The sequence below is a fragment of the Thermothelomyces thermophilus genome, chromosome 6, assembly GCF_000226095.1.
Source record: "Thermothelomyces thermophilus ATCC 42464 chromosome 6, complete sequence".
NCBI lineage: Eukaryota > Fungi > Ascomycota > Sordariomycetes > Sordariales > Chaetomiaceae > Thermothelomyces > Thermothelomyces thermophilus.
In genome coordinates, this window is record NC_016477.1 from 2,321,314 (window position 1) to 2,347,088 (window position 25,775).

Consider the following 25,775-nt stretch of genomic DNA (forward strand, 5'->3'; position numbering starts at 1 on the left):
ACCACCACCACCACCACCACCATTATTACAGGTACCACGACCACGACGACCACCACCGACAGTAACAACAACAACAACCACAGCACCAACGTTAGTAGCAGCGACGACTCGAGCACTCGCCGCGTCGCCGTGGACCTCGCGCCCCGCATCCCCGGCGCGGCGAGCTGGCCTCGCGGGGAGTGTGAAGCGCACCTCGAGGCACTCCAATCCCTCCTGAGGGCCATGCACGACTATTATGATGATGACGACGACGACAACGACGATGATGATGATCCCGCGCGCGGCGGGCGCGGAATGGGCAGTGTGGACATGGGCGTGGACACGCTATGGCGGCTCGGCAGGCTGCAGCCGGGACTCGGGCTGGGCGCCGGGTTGGTCGCGCGGCTGCGGGGGCCGATGGAGCGGTTCGTCAAGGGCCTGGGAAAGATTGGGGGGTGGACGGATTGTTGGTCGGCCTCAGCCTCGGCATCCGCATCCGCGTCCGCGTCGGTGGAGTATTACTCAGGGCGAGGCGACACTGCGACGGAGGCGTTAGAGAGAGCGGCGGAGGCGTGTTTGACGTTTGGGTGGGCCGAGCATTTTCGGTCTGTGGTCGAGAGGATGGCGTATGTCTGTCGGGACGGAGAGGATATGGAGACCGGGGCCAAAGTGCTGGTCGGACCGGATGGAAGGCGGGTTTGCGAGGGCAGAGTGGCGGGTGAGTAATTAGTGACTCCTGTGATCTTTCTCGGAGTGGAACTGGCTGTGTTGAGAGATGGGAGGGAATGCTAATTAACACGCGACAGATGCCATCGCCGCTACGCGCGGCCGTGTCTTGGACCGTATCTTCGCCGCTGCCCAACAATCCCTCCTCAAATGGACCATCGGCATCGGCTGCCGGCCCTGCGCCAACCTGACCTGCAACACCAATAGGATGGCGGCGATCAACGTGTTCCTTCTGTGGTCAGGGCTCTATCCTCCCAGCAGGTTGCTGAGCAAGTCGATATCGGAGATGGTGTCGGCGTTACAATATATTACGGCAACCGACGCCGAGTTGTCGGCCGCTGCCGCCGAAAACGGTGACCAGGAGGATGGCCAGAATGTCGACGACAGACTCCTTTGGGCAGTTCATATCCGCGAGGACTACGGCGGCACCTGCACCAGGTGTAAGGAGAGGACGACCACTAGCATGCTCTTCCCTCTAGAGGATTTGCTCTGCGATATTAGCTTTGAGATACAGGGCAGCTTGGAGAACTAGTCGGGCTAATTATTCGACGCGTTGCCTGGAGTGCTTGCCGATAGGGTGAACTAAGTTAATTTGCTTTGCGATCTGGAGCCAGGATGGAAACCTCAAGAGCACGGCGTCGGCTCTCATGCCTTTAACTTTACAACGACACCTCATGGTCCGAGACCTTAGTTAAGCTTGACAATGGAACATGGAACTCTAGGCAAAATTGAATTGTGCCCAGTCCCAGCGGGACCAGACCTCAAGGTCATCCAAAGAATGGAAGCATACCGAAGAAAGTAGAGAATAACAGAACGCAAGCAGCATCAACACACACACAAAAAAAAAAAAAAAAGGCAGAAGAGTTTAGCAGTGAGTAACAACAAAAAAATCTTTTCCTCCAAGCACAAGGCAAGGGCACAGCTCAGGCGCTCCCCAAAACAGCCCGCACAATCGCCTCGGCAAGGGCCGTGGCGCTGGCCGGGTTCTGGCCCGTGATCAGCTTCCCGTCCACCACCACCTTCTCCCCCCAATCGGCGTCCGCCTTCTCGAACGCGCCCTCGCTGCCGACCAGCTCCCGCAGGCGGTCCTCCAGCAGGAAGGGCACGGCCCTGTCGAGCCCGACCGCGGCCTCCTCGGCGTTGGTGAAGCCCGTCACCCTCCTGCCCCGGAGCAGGAACTCGCCGGCCTGGCCGGCGTCGTCGCCGCCCGTGCGCACGTTGGCCAGCGCCGCGGGGCCGTGGCACACGGCGGCGAGCACCTTGCCGGCGGCGGCGAACTCGCGCACGAGCGCCTGCGAGGTCGGGTCGGTCGCCAGGTCGAACATGGGGCCGTGGCCGCCCGGGAAGAAGACGGCGGCGAACTCGGCGGCGCGGCCCACGAACGAGGCGAGCGGCTCCGTCGACTCCCAGAGCGCCCTCTGCTCGGCCAGGAACGACTGCGAGACGGCGTCCGACGAGGCGGCGGCGGCCTCGATCGACGACGGGTCCAGCGGTGCCGGCCCCCCGGCGGGCGAGGCCAACGTGATGGTGAAGCCGTGGGACGCGAACACGCTGTAAGGGTGGGCTAGTTCGGACTGTTTTCGAGGGAGGGGGGAAGGTGAGAGGGAAAATGTTAGTGGGTTACTACGAAGACAGAAGTGAAATGGGGATGGATGATTAAAGGGGCATTCGTACGAGGTACCAGCCCGTGGGCTTGCCGGTATCGCCCAGCTTGTCGTGGGAGGTCAGGACAATGAGGATCTTGGGAGAGTCGGACATGGTGTATGGTAATCGAAGCGATGGGAATGCTACAGGAGAGACGGAGATTGTCGGTCAAAATGTGCGTCGATGTAGAAAGTGAGCAAGCTGCTATTGGATATTTTGAACCACCAGGTCCAGCCCAGACTTCGAGGGCGGTTCCTCCCTTATTATATCCCCAAGGAAGACGTCAGAAAAAAAGTAGTTAAATAACCCCGCCCTTGGCCTTCTTACAAATCCCGTCACAATTCCCCCAGATCTCGATGGATTACCCGTGAGTTCCGCGGTGGCAGGCGCAACCGCGACGAACTTAAGGTAGCACAAGTTGAATCATAACCCGCGCAGCCTTCGTTTGCCTTAGGCTGAAAAGCCTTGAACTCAAAACCCCCACACCCGCCAACCATCACTTTCGTTAAACCTCGTCACCACGTCGTCTCGTTCGTCACTCCGAGCTCGTGGTTTGCCGTGCCCTGGTTGCTCCATGTCGCAACGTGCAAGGCCCCGACATGAGTCTGTGTGACGTCATGACCCGGATGAGGGGGTTGGGCGATCGATCACTGATCACAAGGAAGTCGTCTGGAAACCCGCAACGGCCGGACGGATGGTCCTTGGTGTTCAAGTCGCATAACTTGGGATCCGCTCTTGTAAGACCTGAATCGGTGTGTAAAAGAACGCTGGGGTAGTGTGTTGGGGCGTACGTAGGCGTGGTCCTCTGGAGGACATCGGAAGCTGCCTCGGACCGGAAGTCGCGGAACCCGAGGAGCGGAGCGGGCCGGTGGGACAACGCTATCTTGGTGCCGTCCGATGCCGAACCCGCTTTACCTGCTTGCTTCGTTGTTGTTGCTTGGCGGTGTAGCAAAATCAGTTAATTCCGTTTGAGAAACAGCTGAACCTCGGTATACGACCATGGCTTCACACCCCACGTAGTTCCGGCCATGACCGATGTTTCCGGCAAGTGTGCTCCCTTTTGTCAGAGGCCGCGTAAGATGGAAGCACTCCTCCTGGTTCACGAAGCACACCAGTCCCACCTCCAACAGAGGCTGTTCCTCAGGTCAGGCACGGCATCCTCGGCCGAACGGTTTCTCCCCTGCGACGACGTGACGACAGTTGTGGTACGGGCCATCAAAGTATCGTCGCCTTCTCGTGCGAGGCGCAAGGAGATGCGCACCTTCTCGCGTCTGGACGCTGCCTGATTTGCTGTCGAGGTAGACGGGGATATTGATGGGGGTAATTCGAAGGTCACTGAACTTGCGAGCCGAGAGCGACGGGTTGCCATGCGACATCATCCTCATTGCTCCATGGGATATGTATGTACATGCGCACTTATGATCACTGCCGAATATATACAGACAAACTTTTCGACCCCCGGCAGGGAAGGACAACCAAAACGCCAACCGGAGGCGAGAAGAAGAGGACATTTCACACCCCCCAAAAATGCAATTCGCTAACCCCAAACGCCGCTAGGATCCCTAATCGTGCTGGATGCCGTCCGTTAACCAACCCCCCCCCCCCCGGCTCACCGACCGTACTCGAGGCTCCTTCCGTTCACATCCACATCAGGTTCCGACTCTGTCTCCGATTCTGCTGCCAGAGCGGCCTCGCCTCACCCCTGAGCACGGTTTTTACACCATCACCACTGCCAGTACCACCAGTAGCCGCATTGTCCCCCGCGCTTTCTCCGACATGATCCCGGTAGGGTGCCTGATCCCCCCCGTAGCCGCGAGATCGCCTCTGTTCTTCCTCGCCTTCCTCGTCCTCCTCCCCGATCCTCCCCAGTGCGGCGTGGTACCCATGCGAGAAGTCGTCGACCTCGCGCCCGCTCGTCAGCGGCACCTGGTCGCTCTCCAGGTGTCGCTCAGCTCCGCGGTTCAGCAGGAGCGGGTTCATGCCCATCAGCACGCCCGAACCGCCGGCGTATGCCGTGGGGCCCGGGTTTTGGTACGGCTGATGGTGCTGGTACGCGGCTGCGCCCGCTGCTGCGGCGGCGGCCGCCATGGCTGACGTGGGTAACGAGTTCCCGCTGTCGGCGGAGCTGACGCCTCCCGAGGACGACGGCGGGTATGGAGAGACGGATATCGCCGAGAGACCGCTGGCGGCGGCGGCGCTGGCGCTAACCGCGGAGTTGCTGTAGGCGTAGGGTGTGTCCAGGTCGTGGCGATCGACGGGCGAGACCTCGCTCTGGAAAGGCATAGGCGGGCTTGTCGCGATGGGCGGGAGCAAGCTGCGATTTGTCGGCGGTGCACTGGCGGCTGCGCCTGCTGCTGCCGCTGCGGCGGCAGCGGCGGTGGGGGCAGCGGCGGTGGGAGCTGCTGTTGTATGCATCGTCATCTGTGGTTGTTGTTGTTGTTGCTGTTGTTGTGGGTAAGGCTGGTTCAGGACGCTACCCGCTGGTCCGGTTTCGAAGGCATCCGCGTCATCGCTTGCGAGGGCAGCAAAACCTGTGCCTTTGCCGGGCTGAGGGGGACTGATAATCTTGCCGCGTACCCCGCCAAGCCCGGGGCCCTGGCGTATGTTGGCGTTGCGCCGGCGCAGGAAGAAGGCGAGCGCTCCCAACGCGATGAGCACGGCTAGCCCACCAATGGTACCGCCGATGATGGCGCCGGTTCGATAGCTCTTATCGGTTGCGGGCGGAGCTGCTGGCTCGCTGGTGGAGCTGGTGGACTCAGATGAAGTAGATGAGGCTGATGTGGCCGACGAGGAGTGCGAAGTGCGGACGGTGCTGCTTCTGGTCCTGCTTCTGGGGGTCCCCAGCGTGGTGGGCTCGCTGAGGGTGCTGATGCCTTGTGTATATGAAACACTCACGGTAGGACGGGTGAGGACGGCGGTGATGCCGCTGGCGCTATTCTGTACGGTCGCTGCCAGGTCGCTCGCCGTGCCGCAGCCGTACTGAGAGAAACCGCCTTCGTAGACGTTCATGTAGCAGACGTCGGAGCCGGTGCAACTATAAATGTAGGGGTTCACCTCGGTCTGGGGGCCGCTGTTGCCGTCCACACAACCGGTAAAAACGCCCGCAGTGCACGAGGGTGCGCCATTCGGACAGCATCCCACCACGTTGTGATCTGTGTCGACGACGCAATGGGATCCCTGCCCGCATGTCGCAGGCAGGTTCTGGTCTCCATTGATGTAGCCGCAGACCGTGTTGAAGGTGTCGTCCAGCTGGCGGCGGCGGTTAGCGAAGGTGTCTCCGCCTGGTGGTGGGGTTGCGTGCAGCGGCCACGGGGCGACATTGAGGGCGCGATACGGGACGGTGATCGTGGGCTCTGGTGTTTTCCTGGGAAGTCTTTGTACGGCATGGGCGTCGGTCAGCTGTAGAATGCTCGACAGCAACAAAAGCGCTGCCGACTGCGGCAAGCAGTCGAACAGGTCAGACCTCATGGCTGAGGATTGGGCGCGGAAGATCGTCTTTGAGCGCCGCCGAGCAAAAACATGCGCCCTGACCACAGTGCCAAGCCGTTCAGCCCGGCTGGGAGTCGCTGATGCGAAAAATCCAGGGTCGAAAGCAAGAAAATTCCAACAAAGCGGAAGAAGAGAAAGAAGAATTGCGGCCGTATGCAGTTTTAAAATAAGCACATACGAGGCGGGCTGCAAGATGCAGAAAGGGCGCCGAGCGCGAGGGATGTAACGAGGCACAGGTGGCGCGGGTCATCTAAAGCGGGCAAGCACGTCTGACAAGGGTGACTGAGATCGTTCGGGTCGTGTCTGAAAAGTGCAATGGCGTGGGTGGGCCTTCCCTCCCCCCCGGCCCTTAGCAGGCGAAGAATTCCAAGGAATGCTGCATGTTTCCCTCGCTCACCTGCAACCCTACCAGGTCTTGAGAGAGCCATGCTATGTGCAATTTTCGGCATCTGCACTACACAGTGGACTGGTGGACAGCACGAAAGACATATGCACCTATGTTGTATGTATGTGCATGTGGTCAACGAATGCGCTGTTGTCGGGCGAAGTTCAGCCGAGTGGCTGGGCTCTGATCTAAGAGCTTTTGATGTGCGAGGTAATTACTCCGTCTGTCTGTATATGCACTATTCCGGATTTTCAGCGGGAAACCAGACGTTTGGGCCATGAGTCGTATTGAAACCCCGGGCCTGGAACGTACCTGACCAGGGAAGTAAAAATATCGTTTCCATGCAACAGTGGCATCGCCTCCATCAAGTATCAGACAAACTTTGATGAGCAGAATCGGCTGGGAAGCCTAGAAGCGATAAGCAGCCTACGAAGATAGACCCTTTGTGGGGAAAAGTGAATTTGGGGTTTGGGGAATTCCTAACTTGTCTAGGTAATTACTAGGTAACACCGAAGTTGAAACGCTGCTTGTCCACTTCGACACGGAGATCTATTAAAGCCGCATCATCGACATCCTCCACCTCAAAGAGCAAGTGTGATCCGTGTTCCGTACTGCGTACACTACTCGAGTATTGATTGAGGTCACTGCCATGCTGTTTTGTTGAGGCGCGAACGGTGGTCTTTTTTTAGGATCATTCTTACGGGTTCTTGGGCCGTGGCAGTGCCGCCAATCGCCAACCACGTTGCGCCCAGTGCGGGACAGCCGTTGTATGTAGATCCGGGGGCGAGTCTATCCGGTCGAGTACACTACTAGATAGATTCTTTTAAGAAACTCTGTTGTTGTTTCCCTGAATGTTCTTTTTCTTGAAGACCGCCTCGCAGGATTCATCCCATGTCTCAAGAGTGTCAAATCACCCGCTTGTCCTCGTGCTCATAATTTTGTGCCGCAGGAGTTTCCGAGCTGCGCCGCAATCTAGACCTTCACCGCGTGGGTGCTGCCGGAATGTCACGGTTCCCCTGCAGGCACGCCAGTGGGGTTCAAGGTCTCGGGTTCGATCTGGCGGCGAGCGCACGACACGATCCGAGCAGATCACTTACCGCATAAATAGCTTTTGCATCTCGTGGCGATCGACTCTGTTGCTCTCGGAGATACCACACGCAATGACTCGGAATATGGTATGTACCATAACGTACATACCTGCAGTGCTGACATGGATGATGTACTTCATAGTTCACCTACAAACCAAATAATAGCCGTTTCAGTCCTCTTCCTTCCTTCAAGTTATCCTGGCCGAAGTTTTCAGAAATGTCTCCACAATGAACTGCGGGGGTCACCCTGCCGAACTCCTGACTCGTCTGAATCTCATTGGTTCCTGGGCATTACAAGAACTGCAGGCGACTGTTTCCTTCAAGACATACTTTGAACTATGCAATTGTTACTACAGCGTAGGAAGTACAGAGTAGGCCGCACATGGAAGCTGATTGCCGAACATCAGCTTCGTAAGAAAGGAACAGGCACTGATCAGATATTAATAAGGAAATAATAGAAATTGAAAGAAGAAGAGGGAACGAAAAAGCCAGCAAGCAGCAAAAGAATTCGTGAGAACTTAATGTTCATCCCCTTCCTACCTCTTAACTTCTTGGCCGATACACTTTCTCCTCTCAGACGAGCGGTCGTTTTCTCTTTCCTTTTGCTTGAGGTCAAACAACTTGTTGGGGCAGCGGCGAGAAGCAACCAGTGCTGAAGGAGAAGCAGAGCGGGGCGCATTCCCAGCAACCTTGCAAAAGAGATTTTGAATCAAACGGCACCTGAGCCATTAATAGCCTTAACATGATCCGTCACGAGGCATTGAGCAAGTGATGAACCGTAATAGACCGTGTTGCCGTCGTTTGGCGACAGGCCGTAACTGAGCTGGTCGCCCCACCGCCAAAACAGGTCGCCGCTCACACCGTCGGCAGCGAACGAAAGAGCTGTCTGCTGCCAGGGTTTCTGGATATCGCAGCTAGCGTAGGCGCCGTCTGGTAGTCATTGTCAGAGAACCTTTCCTCCAACTCACTTTCAAATGGAGTAATTAATTAGGGTGGGAACGGCGGGAGCGGATGGGCCGAATTATTAGAACGCAATCTTACACTCTTCCAGAAGACATGGCTTGTTCGCGGCTTTGCACGCGTCCGCATGACTCTTGATCCAGCCGTTGGCGAAGGAGTACGGAACGCCCCCTATGCTCAGTAGTCAGTGATGGACAAAAACGAGCAGACGTACGGCGGAGGCAAAACGCAAACGCACAGCTGTCGGGGTACATGTGGAAGGTCCCGAAATCCAAGTCCTTGATCTTCAAATTCTTGACAAAGTCCACACCCTCGCTGTACTGGTAGGGGTATGTTCCGTCTCCGGGAAGCCCGAAACCCTCGTCGCCCAGCGTGATCATGTGGCTCGGATCGAGGCTGCGGATGTACGCCGAGATATCCGTCGCCCACTTGTAGATGACGTCCGTGCTGCACCCCTTGCACCGGGGCTCGTTGGCGAACTCCCACGCAAAGACGGCGTCGGACTTGTCGTAACGGCTAACCACCGCCTGTATGTACTTCTTGTACTGCGCTTGGGCCCGGGCATTGGTGTACCAGCCCTCCTTGGTGCCGCCAAAAGCCTTGACATAGGCGTTCATGCCGCCGTAGTCATCCCAGTTGTTGACGAAGTTGATGATCAGCTTGACGCCGCGCTTCTCTGCCGACTGGACCACATAGTCGAGCCGCTGCAGGCCGTCGGGACCCATGTTGATCTCAGAACCCGAGGACGAGAGGAGCTGGAACCAGACGGTGCCGGGACTCGGCCTGCTGTTGACGTCGTTGAAGCCCCACACACGCAGGATCTTGAGGCCGGAGGAGGCGATGTGATCCAAGGTGGTGTCAACGTCCTTGTTGTTGGTCAGGAAGCCGATCCAGTACGAGTTGGTGCCTGCGAAGTACCCCGTCTTGCCGTCGATGGAGAAGCGAGTCCCCTCGGCGCCGGACGAGGCCGTCGCGCGTGCTGAAGGAAGGCATTGGGCCGCGGAAAGCAGGCAGGTGCCGAGGGCGAAGATGGCCTTCATCGCTATAATTAACACTTCCAATGCCGTTCTAGTCTTTCGTGCTTTGATCCCTCAGAAGCCGTCAACGAAGAGGTGAGCATATGGAATGTTTGCGCAGCGTGCCGAGACACCCCCAGCTGTTATTATTAATATTCGCCAGGACAGCCATCACTTTCGTCGTGTAGGGCAATGTGGCTGTCCGGAACGTTCGGGGAAAAGAAAACAGCTTTCGCGCGATGATTTGCTACGAAGGGCATGGAGACATGGAAAACTCGAGTGTGTTTAATTAGTCCGGTGTTGAGCTCGGAAGCGGGGTCGCCGTCCTCCTGAGCAGGAAATTTCCAAATCATTGCTTCTCCGTGGTGCAAGTTTTCGAAGGCTGCGAGCAAGTGTATAAGCCTAAAAGGGCGAATGTCCTACCGGAAATCTTCTCTGAGGGATCACTGTGTCAGAAATGCCTGATTCTACACTTCCAGATTGGTAATGACCGATTTACCATGCCACACGCATTCGCTCGATATTCCCGTGCATTCGAGTCAGAGCGTAATGAGTGTACTCGAATTAAGGGCGATGAGGGGCAGTTTGATGGGCCCGTAAATCCATTGGGATTGTTTTCAATTGTACATATGTCCCGCGGCATTATGCTCAGCTGATTCCCCGCGAGTGGCGATAGCGTGAAGCAAAGCGGACCCTGAGGCCGGCGGGGTTGATCCCTTCGCGATGCACATGTGATGGATTGGACGACGTTACAACAGCCAAACGGCGAGACGTTCAATAGGCGATCTTAGCTTGCTGGCCCGGGCTCCATCGTCCACTAACAGGCAGCTGGGGCCCTGTGACACAGCGGGGGCCCCTTGTAGTGTAACAAAGCCGTGGCCAGGACCGGGCTAGTCGCGGCGCAGGTGCCGGGTTCCTCTTGCATGCATCTTGAGGCCCGGGCCCAACCGACAACATCCAAGCATCGTTCCTCCTCTTTTGCCCGGAGCGTTCCCCTCCTTCTTCTTTCCTCTCCCTGCAACCCGGGTAACGACGGGGCTTGAGAATCCGGGCTGGGACGGGAGACTCTCTAACGGCAGCAATTTTTTGTGCCTCGGATACGACCTGTCGCTCGGCAATTGGTAACGGAATCGGTACCCCGTAGCGCTATCCGTCATCGTCAAGTCGCTCGCTATGCCGATCCGCGTCAAGTCGAGGGCACAGCATGCAGAGGCTCTGCGGACCCCATCACCAACTGGCATGGCACACTACAGCCGATATGGTGCCGAACTACCCGACATCAGCCCAGACGATAGTTTCCGCGTGCTGGTCAAGAAGTTGTCTGTTTACATTGCCGGCGTCATCCAGCTTCCTGTGACCTTTGAGCAGTTGAGAACCACGAGCGCGGGGGATGGACTGCGTGCGCTGGTTGACCACCTGGGCACGAATTGCACTCACCCTGCCATCGTGAACGCGCTACTGTAAGCAGAAATCCAGATCTGCTCCGCTCTCTTGGGCCCTCGCGGACGCGCCGTGCTAACGAACCCCGCAGTGCGCTCAAATGGCACTATGGCGCGATTAGTGAGGACAAGGGACTGAACGAAGCCCGGGCCAATGGCTGTGAGATTGTGGCCTGGCGCTTCCTCACCCATCTTTCCGAGAGAGAAGCGGTGGATTACTGTCTCTACGAGATCCCAGACCCCAAGGACGCGGACGCGAGTCCCAGTGACGAAGAAACCGCCGTCGACGAGCACAGTGCTCTCCTGGGCCAGGCCTGGCGTGGCACCGCCAACTCGGCCCGCCAGGCCTTTGCCCAGCCAGCGAGCCTCAAGCGCAACATGCTCCTGCAATCCATCTCTCGGCTTACCATGAGCATGACCGCCGACGACGACGATGACGAGGATGAGGACGACCCGACTGCGCACTTCACCAATCTCAACGCCCTCGAGATTGCCGCCATCGCGGACGCCAAGCGCTTCCTGAGCCAGAATGTGGTCCAGAAGATCATCACCGGTATCTGGAACGGCGACATCATCTTTTGGGACTCGCTCTCGGTATACTCTGTCAAGAAGCCGCGCTTCTACAAACCCGCCACCGCCGACCCCTTTTCCCGCCTGCGCGTCCCCAAATACCTTAAATCCTTCGAAGTTATCTTCTTTACCAGCTTCCTCTTCCTCTACTACGCTGTTCTGATGGAGCGAGACCCAACCCACATCACTACCCTAGAGATCTTCCTGTGCCTTTGGCTCGCTGCTTTTGCCTACGACGAGCTGAGCGAGTGGATAGATGCTGGATCCATCTTCTACGCTACTGACGTTTGGGTTCGTATGCCCCTTTCCTCTGGATATGGCCGTGGGCAGCTGCTAAACTTGATCCAGAACATCTTTGATATGGCCATGATTGGAATTGGCATTACCTACTTCGTACTCAGTATGTCAAAAGATACCCGCTGGCCCCTACACTTCGAAGCTGACTGTTGCAGGAATTGTCGGCTTGGAAACGCACAATTCTCGTCTCGTTGATCTCTCATTTGACATATTGGCCCTCGAAGCGCTGTTCATGGTTCCCCGTGTCTTCTCTATTCTCAGTCTGAGTCCGTACTGGGGTGTAAGCCAACTCTTCACCTAATTACCTCCCCCCCCCAACCCAACACCACCCCCCGGAGGCCCCCGGCCCCCCCGGGAATCTCCCAAAGAACAGCCAAATATTAAGAAAGCTAACCCACCTAGACCCTCATTCCATGCTTAAAAGAGATGGGGAAAGACTTCCTCAAATTCATGGTGCTCGTTGTCGTCATATATGTCGGCTTCCTGACGACATTCTCTTTGGTCGGCCGCGACGTCTTCTCCCTCAAGAAAATGACGGGGTTCCTAACCCGCATCTTCTTCGGTTCAAGTTCCGTCGGTTTCGACATCATGTACGACATCGACCCCATCTTCGGCCCTCCTCTCATGACCCTCTTCATCATGCTCAGCTCCATCCTGCTTACCGGCTCCCTGACCGGTATGCTCTCCAACTCCTTTTCACGTGTCATCACCCACGCTCGCGAGGAGTACCTCTACGTCTACAGCGTGTACGTCTTGGAAGCTTCCACCTCCAACCGCCTGACGCACTTCTATCCCCCCTTCAACCTGATCGCCCTCGTCATTTTCCGCCCGCTGCGCCTCTTCCTGCCATCGGACCACAACTTTCGCAAGGCCCGCATTCTGCTCCTCAAAGCAACCCACCTGCCCATTGTTGCGGTGATTGAGTTCTATGAATGGCTGCGCGGCAGAGCCAACAAGGGTACGCAGTACCACGCCTTCCGCGGACCTCGCTACACCACCATTGGCAGCCCCAACCCAGCGGCTACAGCCAAGCGCTTCTCGCACCAGCAACGCCACAAACAGTCCTGCGCCTCCCTCCGCGCTGACGCCTCCGCTGCTGCCGCCCCCAACACGCTCCGCCCGCCCCTGCCGCTCAGCAACAAAACTGCCCCCGAGATGACGGCCACTCATCCCGATATGGGGGCCTCGTCATCCACTGAAATCACGCCGCACCAGCGGCAGGAGACCGCCGGGGAGGCCGAGGTAGGGGCGATGGGCGCGCCGTCCGCCGATGTCGAGGCGCGAATCGCCGACTTGTCGGCCAAGATCGAGCGGCTGACCGAGCTGGTGGTCGCCCTTCACGCCAATCAGAGTCGCCGTTTAACGGACGTCAACGTTCCCTAGCTTGGGCCCGGACATGCTCGTAAAGATGATATCTCAGGCGAGGCAAAGAGGTAAGGGAACGGTTTCGTGATAGGGGGGTACGGTGGTCGTGCAGTAAGCACATAGTGCTGGTGAGCAGAGGCGTTTGAGGGAAAGGGATTTCTGCTCATGAGGGCCCATGTCAGGCAGTCTTGAGCGGTGAATCCTGAGTGTTGCTTTTGGGGAAGTGTTCTAGCATGCATTTTTTTTCCCCGTCTATGCTTTTCTCGTCACTTGATTGGGGGAGCCAGCATTTGCACGGTGTTTGGGGGTAGCACGATGTGTTTGGTGGTTTCATGCTTCAGAATGGGATAATGCTCGATGGATGAGAAAGCTGTTACACAGGATACGAGACTATGATGCAATGGTAGCATACGATATACACGTGTCACTGAGCTTTTGGTCTGACTACCCTTCGTTGCCGCTCGTAGATCAAGTTGATATGCTAATTATTGCGCGGTTCTCGGGTCGGTTCTGGAAACATCAGGCTCCTCGCACCTTTTTGAATTCCAATACAAAATTACGTCTACCTAGAACAGACTACCCCGGTCTCGAAAAAAAGACTAAGAAACCTTGAGATGTAGTAAACAACAAAGACTGGTATATAGATGATTCATGACCTCATTCGGTGCGCCGATAATATAATTACACCATGTACCCGGTTGCTGCCTGTGTATTTACTATGTCTGGCTGCCCGTGCTTGTACATAATTACCTTGGGTGTTGTGGCATCTAATATTACATTAGGTCAAATCCTTATTAGTCGGTTAGTACAACAGAACAAAGAGGTATGGTATCCAAGAAGAAAAAATTAGAATCTCCATGGCCTCCTGTCACTTTTTAAGGGCCCATTCAGTATCCCTCCTGCGGCCCGTGATGCCCCCCGCCGAACATGTTACCATTTCCCCCAACGCCATGCATACCCCCATACCACTCAACTTGATCGCCAAAGCTGTGTATTTCCCCCGGACCGGGAGATGGCTGAAAGGGCCCCCCTCCCTGTCCCGTGCCCACGGTCTGGAAGGCATTGTGTTGTTGTAGAGGACCTGTGGCAGGATGTATGCTCACAGGGGACGGCTGTGCGGACATGTCGTCTGGCAGTGTTTTGTTACAGCTTGGGCAATACATGTTGTGGCACCTCCCCGGCGGGTGTGCTTCGACCAACGTCTGGCTTGAGTCCCGATTCTCGTCACGGTTCCAGAGAAGACTAGCAAGTGAAGATCTCGGGGTAGCAGACATGGATATTTGATTTGCGTGCATGGTCGCTGCAGACTGTGGACTCGGGTCGGCGTCGTGTTGCATTGCGTCAGGAGACACGGTCTCGGATTGTTCCGGACCCAGATACGAGGGTTGGACGTCGAGCTGATGGGGGTGAATGGAACCAAAGTGCGTCGGCGCTGCTTGGTGCTGAAGTATATCTCCTGCACCTGTATAAGGGATACTATAGGCGCCAGCAACAGTTACCGGAGTGTTATCCCAGCTAGTTTGGTATGGTGGACCTGGGCTGAGACCCTGAGTGGTAGATGGAGGCATCGGAATCGACTGGCTCGGAAGGACCGCTGGGGCCGGTCTAAACGCATTGCTGGCCAGGACTGACTGCGACTGGGGTGTCCGCGCTCGTTGTACGGGCAGCGGAATCTGAGTGGGTGGTGGTGCCTTGGGAAGGATCTCGGGTCTCTTGATCCGCTTCGGCTGGGGATTGGGACGCCTCCGGGCGGATGTGCTGCGAGGAGCGGCAGTCACTGGTGCGCTGGGGCTCTCGGCTCCGGTCAGGATGCCCGAGGCGGCGGCTGTCCCGGATGCGACTGTGGGTGTTGGAGCTGGGGAAGGAGGAAGACGGGGAGTAGAAGCCCAACTGTCACTCGTGGCGGGTTGGCTTATCGCCGAACTCGTGAAGGGTGAGACGGTTCCCGCTATTTTCTGCTCCCAGTCTTGCACCACGGTCTCAATCCAGTTGTAGATCGAGCTTGTGCTGCGCTCCAGGCCTTGCTTGATTTTGAGATCCACGTCCATCAGCTGACTTGCTCCTTCAAGGACATGGCGGTACTGGATTTCGAGGAGGTCTTTCAATACGTCCAGGAATTTCCTGGATTCAGTAATGAAATCAAAAACTTCCATGACAGGGACGAACACTATACTAGGTCAGAGGCTCCTGGTCTGACAAACTGGTTTGAATGGGTTCTTTACCTGGATCAGGGATAACCTGGTCACCTGGGAAAAGAAGCTTCCACAACGAGACCCAATTGTCGATCTTGGCTTTAAGGCTTCGGGCCTCCAAGGACGAGATGATCTTCTGCGTGATCCCGTCTTCAGGGTCCGCACCACCACTGTCATACGAGACGCGACAGACTTCCAACTGCCGTAAATGCGAGTCCAATTCATTTTTCGAGACGAAGCCCTGACAGCAACGGGGGCAAAGGAATGGGCCCGCGTTTCTCTGGACGGGAGGATGGTGAGCACGAATATGTTTCCTGGGATGCGATTAGCACGTGTTCATGTCCGGGTTTTTCATCACTCTTACTTGAGTTGAGACATATCGGCAAAAGAATGTGTTGCGCAGACGTAGTAGTCTCGCACGTTGAACCGAAGGGGATTGCGTTTTCGGTAAGGACAGCTGAAGTTGGTGATGTTTCCTTTGCTGCTATATGCTTGCGAGGCCGGGGAGACATCCCTCTCGTCGTCCTCTTCTTTGTCTCGGCCGCCGAACCCGCTTCCGCCGTCACTGCCTCCGTCTGCTTTCCGCTTCCCCTTCCCAGGGTAGCCGGAGTTCTGTTGATCATTACCTCCGGGCGCTGAGGTGCCCCCGTAGTGGGGTGACGGGGTGCCATGACCAGACGTCGTTTGAATAAAGCCAGCATTTCCTTCATGCGTGGCGGCCCAAAGTTCTCGCAGGTACCGGTAAGTGCAGTCCCAAACCAGTAGCGGCGCGGCGCAGTCATCCACGTCCTTGCCAAATGTGTTTCTCAAGACCCACGACGAGATTTCATTGACCAGCCTGGACTCTTCATCCTCACTCATGCGACCCTCACCCTCACTGTGATTCACGACAGAGCCGCGCCTGTCAGTGGTGCTCGGCGGGGCAAGTTGAACCCTGTCCCTGGCGTGAGTGAACTTGACATCCAGTGGAACAGTTACGCCAGAGGGTAACACGCACCTGCTGGGCTGCTTTTTCGGTTTGGGGTGTGAAACGATGGGCGCCCCGCTGTCAGTTTCTTTAACCTCAATACGAATCTCCCTAGACAGGCGTGACTCGGTACGGCTGCACTCGGACTGGGTGTTGACACAAGTGGTGGAAGACAGAAGCGAGTCGATGGAACCAATGCCACGGTTGTGCTTCCGGAAATGGGCATCATCCCCAGCCTCGGCGGCCACCTTGCCATGAGAATCCGTGAGGACCAGCTGAGGGCGGCCGGCTTCGGCCGAGTCTGGAGTCATAGACTTGGAGGCGGCAGGAAAGTTGGTCACGGTAGGGCTGCTCGGCGGCGTGGTGCCGGAGAGGGATAGGGCATCAGCCGCGGCTGGTTGTTTCCTGGGATCGGCCTCGGAGTCCTGGCGGCGGCTGACCGCCGTGCCCGTGTCGAGGCCGTCGATATCAACGGCTGCAGTTTTCCGCCCATGGGCTGCATCCTTCCGGGGACGATAGGGGAGACTGTAGAGAGTGTCGCTGCTCAGCTTAGGTGTGACGCGCCGGGCCACAGGGGACCTGCCCCTGGCACCGGGTTCCATCCTACACTATTGCCCGGCCCTTAGTAGTAGGAGTCGGTCTACGCCAGCAGGAGACGCGCTCCACCAAAGGTCGCGTGCCCGAGACGTCTCGAATCCGGGCCCCCCTCCGATGACGTCCCAGCGACAACGGCAAACAGGGCTCCGTCGGAGAGCAGCTGGGGTGGCGACCACTGGACCGCTAGAGCACTAGCTGGGACGTGGGAACCTTGCCGCGCCGTGCCAATTGTTCATGCGAAACAAAGCGATGAATAAGAATTTTAGAAAAATGAGCGACTGTAACGAGCGTGTGTGATGCGTGGTGCGTGTGTGCGAGTGTACGGGATCTGTAATGAATGAAGGGCCACTCGCATGACAAAGGAGAGGAAAAACCCAGACTGGACCCTGCTTGGCCGCGACCAAACGGCTGCTGGGCGCCTGGGCTGTCAGTGTTCTTCAGTCGAACGTTGCCAGAGCGAGCGAGCCTCGCGCCTTCTTCCCCCTGAGCACCCGCGACGTGTTTTAATTTCGATCGTCCCAATCGAGAAGCCGCACCCGTGGCGCGCGGGCCAATTAAACGAAGCGTCAACCGTGGGGTTGCCATTGGTTCAGGCAGCTACGCCTGAGCTTACACTAGTTTGCAAGGCACAGGCCCAGAGGGCCGCATCGACCGCCGCATCTCAGATTGGGGTTCTGGGCGCCCGAGAGCCATCTCTGTTTTGGGGGCCTCTCGTCGATGAGCTTGGATTGTTGTTTCCGATTCCTGAGGGCAAACAGAAGACCCACAGCTAAGGTCGCGTTCTCCAAGTGCTGAACTTCGTTTCAAGAACACGTACCCAAGCAACAATCCTACCTGCTTAAAAGTTTATTTTCTTTCTGCTTGTTTTTTTTTTAAAAAAAAATGTACTAGTGTTTTCCTCTATGCCCTTCACGGCTGTCAGCGGCACCCATCGACTCGCAGAAGATAGCTGTTTCGAATGCACTCCTTCTCCTAATTGTCCAATGTCATTTCCGCGTTCCCGCGACAATAGGAGGCCGGGACAAGACATGACACCTGCAACTAAGCTTGCAACTCCGAGGTCCGATGATGTGCAGGAAACGGAACCGAGAGGTCAATGTAACCTACGGGCTTCTAGAAAGGTGGGCCAGAACGATAAAAAAAAAAGCTCAGGCAACCCACAGCACGGTGTGCAAAAGGTAACTGACAAGGGTGAGATTCGAACTCACGCCCCATTTCTGAGACCAGGAAATCTTCTTGCGAGATCCTAAATCCAGGTGATCCTGAACCTGGCGCCTTGGACCGCTCGGCCACCTTGCCGTGAATTGTTAGATTGCAGATCAAGAAACTACCAATGTCAATGGCACAAAAAGACCGCGAGTTCACAAATAACGATGGAGACAACCAAAGCACCTTTTCAAGTTTGGCTATTGTTTATATTAGGCAAGAACGAATTGGGCTCCCTCTTGTAACTGTGCTCTGCAAATGGGCGGATGAAAATAAATTGAACTTTGTGGTTTCGATGGGTTACCTAAGGTACGTAGCAGAAAAACAACGGGGAACAAGCCAGATATCTGCCTCCGTACCTACCTAGACAGGCACTTTTAACTGGTAACCTCAAGCGACAACGAGACATGCTTGTTAACAAGCACGGTACTTTCCTTTGACTGCCGTTTGCATGACACTCTCAAATTAGGTATTTCTTCGCAAACATCAAGCATCCCCTTGCCCCAATTCATGATCAAAAACGGAGCTGCTCACGTATAGCTATATACCTATAAATTTTGGAGTACGCTTCTGTTCGGGTTCCTTAGTAAACGGGTAATTAATCGGCCGTGGGTATGTGCGGCCGGGTTTGGGCGCCCTTATAGCCTACCGTCCTGGCCGTGGTTCCCTAACGGGAGCCGGTTCTCTGTTTGGTTCCGATAGAGTATGTGATATCGTGCTGAGCAGCAATACGGCCGCTCCACACTAGAGAAAGCACTAGTTGCGTGATTATGGATAGCTCGATGTATTAGGGTAATCGGGGACGGAAAGAAGGTCCCGAGGAGCAGCGACAACACCCAGATTCTTTCCGGAAGAATTGCCAGAGCTCTCACCCCTGGGTGATGACTTTGGAGTGGCATGGTCATTCATAATTGCACGTCGCGTTGTCAGAGAGTATTGGGTTGCATTCTCGTGTTTCTCTATGATTTGCTCGATGACATGACTGATGTGAAGTCGTGACTCGAGCCACGAGGCCTCGGCGGGACTTGGAACCAGCTGGCAGATCCGATTGAACGTTAAATAATTAGACAACTTATCGAGTTATCTAGCGGCTCGCATACCTGTTACCTAAAGCCTCCGGAGCATAGTACTGAATACACGAGTCTAATAGATTCTTGAAACTTCACCCTGTGAGTAGGGACTAGGTCGAATAAACTGGCAGTTTCATCAAGGCCCCGGCGCAGACATCTTTGATTAATATGCAAAGATATCACTAGGAATTTTCGATCGTACCGTCCGCAGCCGTTTCGGCTAATGTGAAGAGGGTAGCTTTGATTTTGAAGCACTCGTGTACGTGTAGAAGCAGGAAAAATAATTAGAGAAAGGAAGGAACCTCTGGATGGTGAGCATTTGGGAAGAAAAGGGTAGCAGCGGCAAGTCTGACAGTTACCAATGAGGAGGGGCACCTAGAAGGGCATAATCATGAGTGCTTTGAGCAGGTAAGAATTCCCGTTGCTCTGTGTTTGGGTATGCATTTCTCAGTGGATTCTCAGCGTCTAGTTCCGTAGAGAATGTTTCAAGGACAGGGAGGAAAGAAAAATAAAGAAATAAAACTAGGTAGTGGATAAAACGTGGTACGAGTACTCTTGGAGGAAAAGAAATGGCGACTGCGTTCCCTATCATGAACAGGACATCTATAATTAAACCCTGTGAGCTTTGTCGAGAAGGCTTCCCAAAAGTCCGGTATGCAAGCCTCGGGTGCGTCTATTATTGCCCTAGTATTCGTTTTGGTCTTAGTCTTTGTCATCGTCTTCGTTATGAGCGAACTCACTGGTCTGCTCCGGGGGGGGGGGGGGGTTGTTTTCTTGACTGCCAGTCGTGGCCGTGATCAAAGAAGCTGGGAAGAAGTATGGTCACTCACTCCATAATCTGGTGTCTGATTCTCCTTGGTCAATGGGGAGGGTGATGAATATGGGCAGTGATCGGCAGGGAAGAACTAAGTCGAACCAGGTGGTTCAACCTTTCGAGGAAGGTATGCTCGGCCACGACTGTCCCGATAAGAAAGCTGCCGTTGACCTGACTGTGTTAAGTATAGGGCCACTGTCTCTGTGCTTCCGGGAAGAGGGACAAGGAAACATCTCAGAGCTTAGCGGAAGGACAACGCTCTGTACCTATTTCCACTAAGCTTCGGCGCCCATTAGAAGTCGGTCCTTCCGTTCGCGGTAGACATACGAAATTTAGATGATCCTTCGAGTCTAATGCTTGTAATCCCAGGATTTTTATTATTGTCTCAACTTCATTGTTTCTACCACGCCATTTTGCGTTCAATCTCCGCTTCTACTTATCATTCTCTCGCTGATGGTAATAGAATGACTGGTCCACTACCATGCTCGAGGCCTGGTTGTGGTCAAAGTCTTGCCCAGTCAGCGTCCAGGAGTGTTAGACTCTATCAATGTAACCGCCCTCCGCAGACGCCGTGTACTTATCTCTACTTCATGTCGCGGTTCTATACGGGCGGCGCAGCTGTCTTCGTTAATAGTGTGCCTGAGACGAGGGAGCCTACCACCTTGCTGAGAGACTTGTATCCTACAAGCCGCAGAGTGCTTCTGCGCCCTATGCAGGAAGAATGCGCCATACTGAGAGGCTGGTGGAGAACAGAGAAGAGCATGCTTCATCTAATTATACTACGACCCAAGGAGAAGAGGCTCAGGTCAGTATAAACACTTAATAACCGCAACTTCAAAAACCGCTAATAGACGATAAGTCGAGACACCCTGTTATTATGACGTATCCGATGGGCCGGGAAATGCTGAACCCCAGGGGATGCCGTGTCAGTATGAAGCTGAACAGCATCCCAGCAACGTGACTATTTCCCTCATGGGTCAGTTTAGCCCTAGCCGTTCACGGCGCTTCGGTCCGCGTCCCTTGCTTCTCCCAATACTACGTAGTATGTAAATAAGGTACATATACGGCGCTGTATGTAATTATATACATTAACTGATCTAGTGTATAACGGTGCCGGCATCGCTTGGACACAGCGATTATCTTACCGTTACGCGTGTGTAGGCAGTCGGGGGTATCTCTACCCTGCCTCTACTCGTACACTACGGGACACCTTCGCGGCTGAAGTGGCGCAGGACGGTGCATGATCGACGCAGAATGGCATGGCTTGCCCGTCTGCAGAAACGCAATAGTACGCTGAGCACTCCATACTAAGTGTACGGATTACCGCGCCTAGTATATTTTGTAATTACCACTTGCCATTTCGGGAGTATCTCGGGAAATTGCATCCGGAGTATTTATACTGCGTAATGCGGCATGTTTACACAGTACGGACGGCTTGGGCACGTCGGTGCTACGGAGTAAGAAGAAGGATTGCTAGATATAGAAAACGTCAGGCTAGGCTTCGGACCCTCACGACCGAGACGTCTGCAAAACCATTCCATTTTCCTTCTTTTCTTTTTTTATTTTGTGATTTTTCATCTCGTTCTCTCTATACTCGGGTGCTCTTTTGTTTTTTGCATGCGATACGCCTCCACAGCCCACCGCCGATCGTCCGTCGCACTTGGTCTCCAGAGTTGGGTCTCCCCCTCGCAAGTGTAAACGATTGATCGTTTGCCGAGCAGCGTTTTTACAAGGCTATGAAGCGCATGCAACCCTGCGCGGGCGATGGTGCACAAAAAATCCTCGTACGAGTACGCATGACCGTGTACACTACTCGAACTACTGTGTAATATATGTACGGATTACTGATATAGTGCTACAGTACTCCGTACATACCTATTTTACACTACCCCGTACCTGTGGTGTAGTTATATGCCCCCAGGTACGTATGTATGTACAGTACATAGGTACATACTCCGTACAATACACTCATTGAACTAGTGGTGTACTACAAAAGTCACTTGGAGCTAGCGTAGGCAGTAGAGGGTATTCATCACTGCGCCGTTCGGGAGTTGAGCTCCTCGCTTTCACGTGCCATCAAGTCTCTCAGCTCGGCTCGGATAAGCTTTGGACAAAAGAATACGAAGGCAACGAGGTATCGTCGCCGACTGCATGCAGCCCGAGCCGTGGCGCCAAGCTTGGCGGGCAGCTGCTGGATGTCAGCTCGGGCAATCCACCTTTCACAGGATCGCATGTTCAGGGTTCCGGTCGACCAGTCATGGGGTGAATGTTAGGTTCCGGCATTCCACACTCGCAGCGATCGACCCGCCGATCCAGCACACAAGGCCGCCAGCAAGCCAGGCTCTTGTTATAGGGAACATTGCCACGAAAAAAAAAAAAAAGAAGGAGAAGAAGGAGAAGAAGAATTGATCATGTGTAGTGCATGCATGCGACTGTTGTATACCCTACATCTTGTTTTTTTTTTCTCTTCCGTCGCGACCTCGCTTAGAATATATCCACCGACGAGTTGCAGAGTGAAACACTTCGAACATTCCATTCCAAGCTGCATGCATGCACCCTTCCCAGCAGAAGTTGGCAGTGGGGGAGTTTACTGTGTACGGATTACACGACAATACCTTCAGTAGCGTAATGCACAGACGGCGTCATGCAGAGGTGGTATCATAGTGTAGTGTAAGGGGAATACGGAAATACATACCTACTTTGGTCCAATCCCCCCGAACTTACCTTGATCTACAGTGCGAGAATGGTGCCTCGAACAACAGGCGACCAGACTCGATTCCTGACGGGTCTCGAGTGCGACGAGCAGACTCCCATGTCTCGTGTGGCGTCACTCCGTAATTACAAATCGGGCATGCAGTACACTAGCGCGCACACTGGCTCTCATCAATGTCACCACGGCCGCCTGGGGAGAATGCTCCGGAGTGAACAGATCTTCAGGGGCTCAAACCCAGTCCAGGGGTGAACTTCATTGAATCTGGGGAAGACGGGGCACATCGTCGTGCACGAGGCATAGCTAGTTAAGAATAAAACCATGGGACTCGGACTTCGGTCCAACACAGGTAAGAGCACATATGCATCTCAGAGTCGGCCGTGTAATGATGGGCTTTAAACTGTTTATTATGGTAGATTTAGTTACACTACGCCGTTCACCCGGAACCACCCCCAGCCCCCCCCCCATCGGCAGCGCTGAGACTGGATCTAACTGGATCCATCCCATTTTTGCCCTACAGAGTTGGCGTGCTGCACAGATGGCAATTCTCCGATGAAGAAAAAAAGCGAAACCGGGGCACAGGGTGGGTGTGAAGGCTGTCAGGGGGGCGAGATAGATTGTTAACGCCTCGGTAGATGGAGTTAACTCCGCATGTGAACAGAACCCAAGCTAGACTACTGTGTAACTGTACTAATCCGTACACGTAGTGTATTTGCTAACTCGCGTGCCTGTCAGGACAGCGCAGTGGACCAAGCAGCCCAAGCCCCATGGGGAAGGTACCTAACGTTGATCATGATGGCTTCATCAAAGTCTTAATTCGGCTCGTTATTACTCCACCATCTTCGAAACCCTCCTGACTTCTCTTGGCTCCCGTGCACAAGTTACATACCCATCCAAAGCCCGGTCTCCCATCGCGCGAAAGATGCCAGCTAGTACAATCGTATCTATGTAACGTCCTTGTAAAACCGCCCATGCACTCATGGAAACCAAGATGCCGCGCCCCGAAAGTACACCCAAGACAAAAGTAAGCAGGGGGGTTATGTATACAAGCCACCTTTATTGATTTGGCAAACGCCCCCGAAGATATAATATGATGGCCAGCTCAACTGGAGAGTAAACAGGGAAGAAGACGTCCCAAGTTCATTAGTGTAATTTTTTTCTTTCTTTTCAACCACCCCTTCCCCCCTTTGGCTCAGAATCGTCCCGACCTCACTCCACGCGCGTCAGCGGCGCCAGCTCGACAGGCTTAGGTTCCGCCTCGCCGCCCCCCAGGACCCGCTTGTACAGCCAAGCCGGGAACCGAACGGACGGCTCGTCCACGAAGCGGGTGACCAGGGTGGCCAGCCACAGGGTCAGCGGAAGGATGATGAGGAGGTTGGGCAGGAGGAAGGACAGCTCGAGCCCGAGGGGCCCCACCTTGGGCAGCGGCAGCACGCTCTCCCAGTGCTTGACCGGGCCGTGGCCCGGCCCGTGGACCTGGATGTCGGCGCCGGTGGACCAGCCGACGGCGTAGTAGATGAGGTCGCCGACCGTGTGGAGGACGGGCCCGTGGACGAGGTAGAGGGCGTAGGAGACGCGGCCGAGGAACTGGCAGGGCGCGGACTCGAGGAAGCGCCTCAGCCAGCCGAGGCGCGCCGCGCACGCCACCATGATGTTGCCGGCGAAGAAGAGGTAGAACCACTTGAAGTCGAAGACGGCCTGCGGCTTGAGGTACGACAGGTAGTGCCAGCCCATCTCCTCCCGCAGCTCCGTGATCTCCTGCGTGTTGGACGGGACGCCGCCCAGGTACATGCCGACGACGAAGAGGAGGTAGTAGATGAGCGTCTTGTGGCGTTCCAGGCGGCGGAGCCACCGGGGGAAGTAGCCTCCTCCCTCCCTCCTGGCGAGGAGGGTCAGGTCGCACTGCAACATGCCGGCCATGAAGAGCGCGCACGAGAAGCCGTCGACGATGTAGAGGAAGTAGAAGATCAGGGCGAGCTCGCAGAGCAGCCGTGCCTTGTGGGTGGCCCGCGCCAGCGCGACGCAGGCGGCGAAGATGATGACGGACCCTCGCATCTCGTGCGAGATGGACCACAGATGCTGGTTGGCGCTCATGTACAGCCAGCCGTCTTTGTAGAGGAAGCTGAAGTTCTTGAACTCCACGTACCAGTTCCATAGCTCCTCCCCGAGGGTCTTCTTAGGAGTTTGCCCCGCGTTATAGATGCCCAGCACGTGCCAGGACGTGACATAGACGAACGTCGTCACGATCACGGGGATGTAGAGCCGGAACCATCTCCGGAAGAAGGCGGACGCGAGATTATCAAGGAGCTTGACATGCTCGCCCGCGTGGATGAGCGAGAGCGGCTTTGCCGAGAGCACGTAGCCCGAGATGACGAAGAAGATGGCCACCGCGAAGTGGCCGCCCGAGAAGAAGTTGCGAATGAAGAAAAAGGTGGCCAGATGGTATTCGCCATGAGACCCGAACGCGTTCTGAAACACAGGATCGCCTTCCGGCGTTGCGTGTGCCCATAATTGGTGATGGTGGAAGTACACCATAAGGGCCGCGAACCCTCTCAGCCCGTCGAGGTATGCCGTTGGCCGTAGCGGTCGAGGTCCGTCCGAGGAACTGCCGCTGCCGCTGCCGCCGCCGCCGCCGCCGTTCCAGGGCCAGAGCAAATGCCGCAGCCCGCGGAACGCGATCGATTTCATGGCTGATGGAGAAGGCCCCCTAGTGTAATAGAAAAAAGGTATCCTTCCGTCATTCGGCTTCGTGGCTGCTGTCTGCTGTACAAGATGGCGTCACGCTCCAGGTACCATCAGATTTGGCCCTCCGTCCCCGGTCGGCCAAAGGAAGGGGGGGAGTTTCGGACCGTGCGGTGGGGTGCAGGTTCTGCGTTGCTGGCCGAAAAGAAGAGGGAAGTACTGTGGTAATAAAGGAAGGGAAAAATTACAGGATTGGTGAAAAAAAAGAACAAACAGCCTTACAAAAGAAGACCAAGTACCCACATATCCCTCTCCTCTAAAACCCAAAAACACAGCTTGAAATCCAGGTGAGGATGGATTCGAATGAATGTTCCGATAAAAAAGAGGTGTGGCTACACGAGAACTCGGTCGTGTGAGACGCGCTCTGGAAATTGGCGAAATGCCTGGCTGAGCAGCCTGGTTCCGTGACCCGAACGCCAGTGGGCACAGTTTCATTACGCCTAAAGCATAACGCCTCTGATGAGGTGCCGGAAACGAGGGAGGGTTGCATGCGAAAAAAAAGCTTGTATGTTACAATGT

General features: G+C 55.4%; 7 protein-coding genes and 1 non-coding gene across 8 annotated transcripts; 2 read left to right on the plus strand and 6 right to left on the minus strand.

Annotated features, from left to right (window-relative positions):
- Positions 1-297: 297 nt before the first annotated feature.
- Positions 298-1,048, plus strand: MYCTH_36460 (uncharacterized protein; the record flags this gene model as incomplete). Its single annotated transcript, XM_003666091.1, has 2 exons — positions 298-445; positions 786-1,048. Coding segments are annotated over 2 exons (411 nt in total), but the record flags the coding sequence as incomplete, so codon positions are not given.
- A 426-nt stretch (positions 1,049-1,474) lies between these two features.
- Positions 1,475-2,705, minus strand: MYCTH_2310610 (uncharacterized protein). Its single transcript, XM_003666092.1, has 2 exons — positions 2,380-2,705; positions 1,475-2,279 (listed from the first exon to the last, which is right to left on the minus strand). The coding sequence occupies exons 1-2, from the start codon at positions 2,461-2,463 to the stop codon at positions 1,629-1,631; spliced, it is 735 nt and encodes a 244-aa protein (XP_003666140.1). The 5' UTR covers positions 2,464-2,705; the 3' UTR covers positions 1,475-1,628.
- A 1,147-nt stretch (positions 2,706-3,852) lies between these two features.
- On the minus strand, positions 3,853-5,985 carry MYCTH_2310612 (uncharacterized protein). The gene has a single exon (XM_003666093.1). The coding sequence runs from the start codon at positions 5,815-5,817 to the stop codon at positions 3,988-3,990; it is 1,830 nt and encodes a 609-aa protein (XP_003666141.1). The 5' UTR covers positions 5,818-5,985; the 3' UTR covers positions 3,853-3,987.
- Positions 5,986-7,631: 1,646 nt separating this feature from the next.
- Positions 7,632-9,466, minus strand: MYCTH_74462 (glycoside hydrolase family 5 protein). The gene is made up of 3 exons (XM_003666094.1): positions 8,510-9,466; positions 8,353-8,442; positions 7,632-8,241 (listed from the first exon to the last, which is right to left on the minus strand). Exons 1-3 carry the CDS (start codon positions 9,309-9,311, stop codon positions 8,021-8,023), a joined length of 1,113 nt encoding a protein of 370 aa, XP_003666142.1. The 5' UTR covers positions 9,312-9,466; the 3' UTR covers positions 7,632-8,020.
- Positions 9,467-10,230: 764 nt separating this feature from the next.
- On the plus strand, positions 10,231-13,148 carry MYCTH_2310616 (uncharacterized protein). The gene is made up of 5 exons (XM_003666095.1): positions 10,231-10,747; positions 10,819-11,587; positions 11,645-11,696; positions 11,749-11,873; positions 11,996-13,148. Exons 1-5 carry the CDS (start codon positions 10,461-10,463, stop codon positions 12,974-12,976), a joined length of 2,214 nt encoding a protein of 737 aa, XP_003666143.1. The 5' UTR covers positions 10,231-10,460; the 3' UTR covers positions 12,977-13,148.
- Positions 13,149-13,580: 432 nt separating this feature from the next.
- Positions 13,581-16,808, minus strand: MYCTH_2310620 (uncharacterized protein). Its single transcript, XM_003666096.1, has 4 exons — positions 16,148-16,808; positions 15,515-16,084; positions 15,181-15,464; positions 13,581-15,125 (listed from the first exon to the last, which is right to left on the minus strand). The coding sequence occupies exons 1-4, from the start codon at positions 16,717-16,719 to the stop codon at positions 13,846-13,848; spliced, it is 2,706 nt and encodes a 901-aa protein (XP_003666144.1). The 5' UTR covers positions 16,720-16,808; the 3' UTR covers positions 13,581-13,845.
- Positions 16,809-17,897: 1,089 nt separating this feature from the next.
- On the minus strand, positions 17,898-18,013 carry MYCTH_t176. Its single transcript has one exon. It is a non-coding gene; the product is annotated as a tRNA-Leu (tRNA).
- A 5,592-nt stretch (positions 18,014-23,605) lies between these two features.
- On the minus strand, positions 23,606-25,338 carry MYCTH_2310623 (uncharacterized protein). The gene has a single exon (XM_003666097.1). The coding sequence runs from the start codon at positions 25,200-25,202 to the stop codon at positions 23,724-23,726; it is 1,479 nt and encodes a 492-aa protein (XP_003666145.1). The 5' UTR covers positions 25,203-25,338; the 3' UTR covers positions 23,606-23,723.
- Between the last annotated feature and the right edge of the window lie 437 nt (positions 25,339-25,775).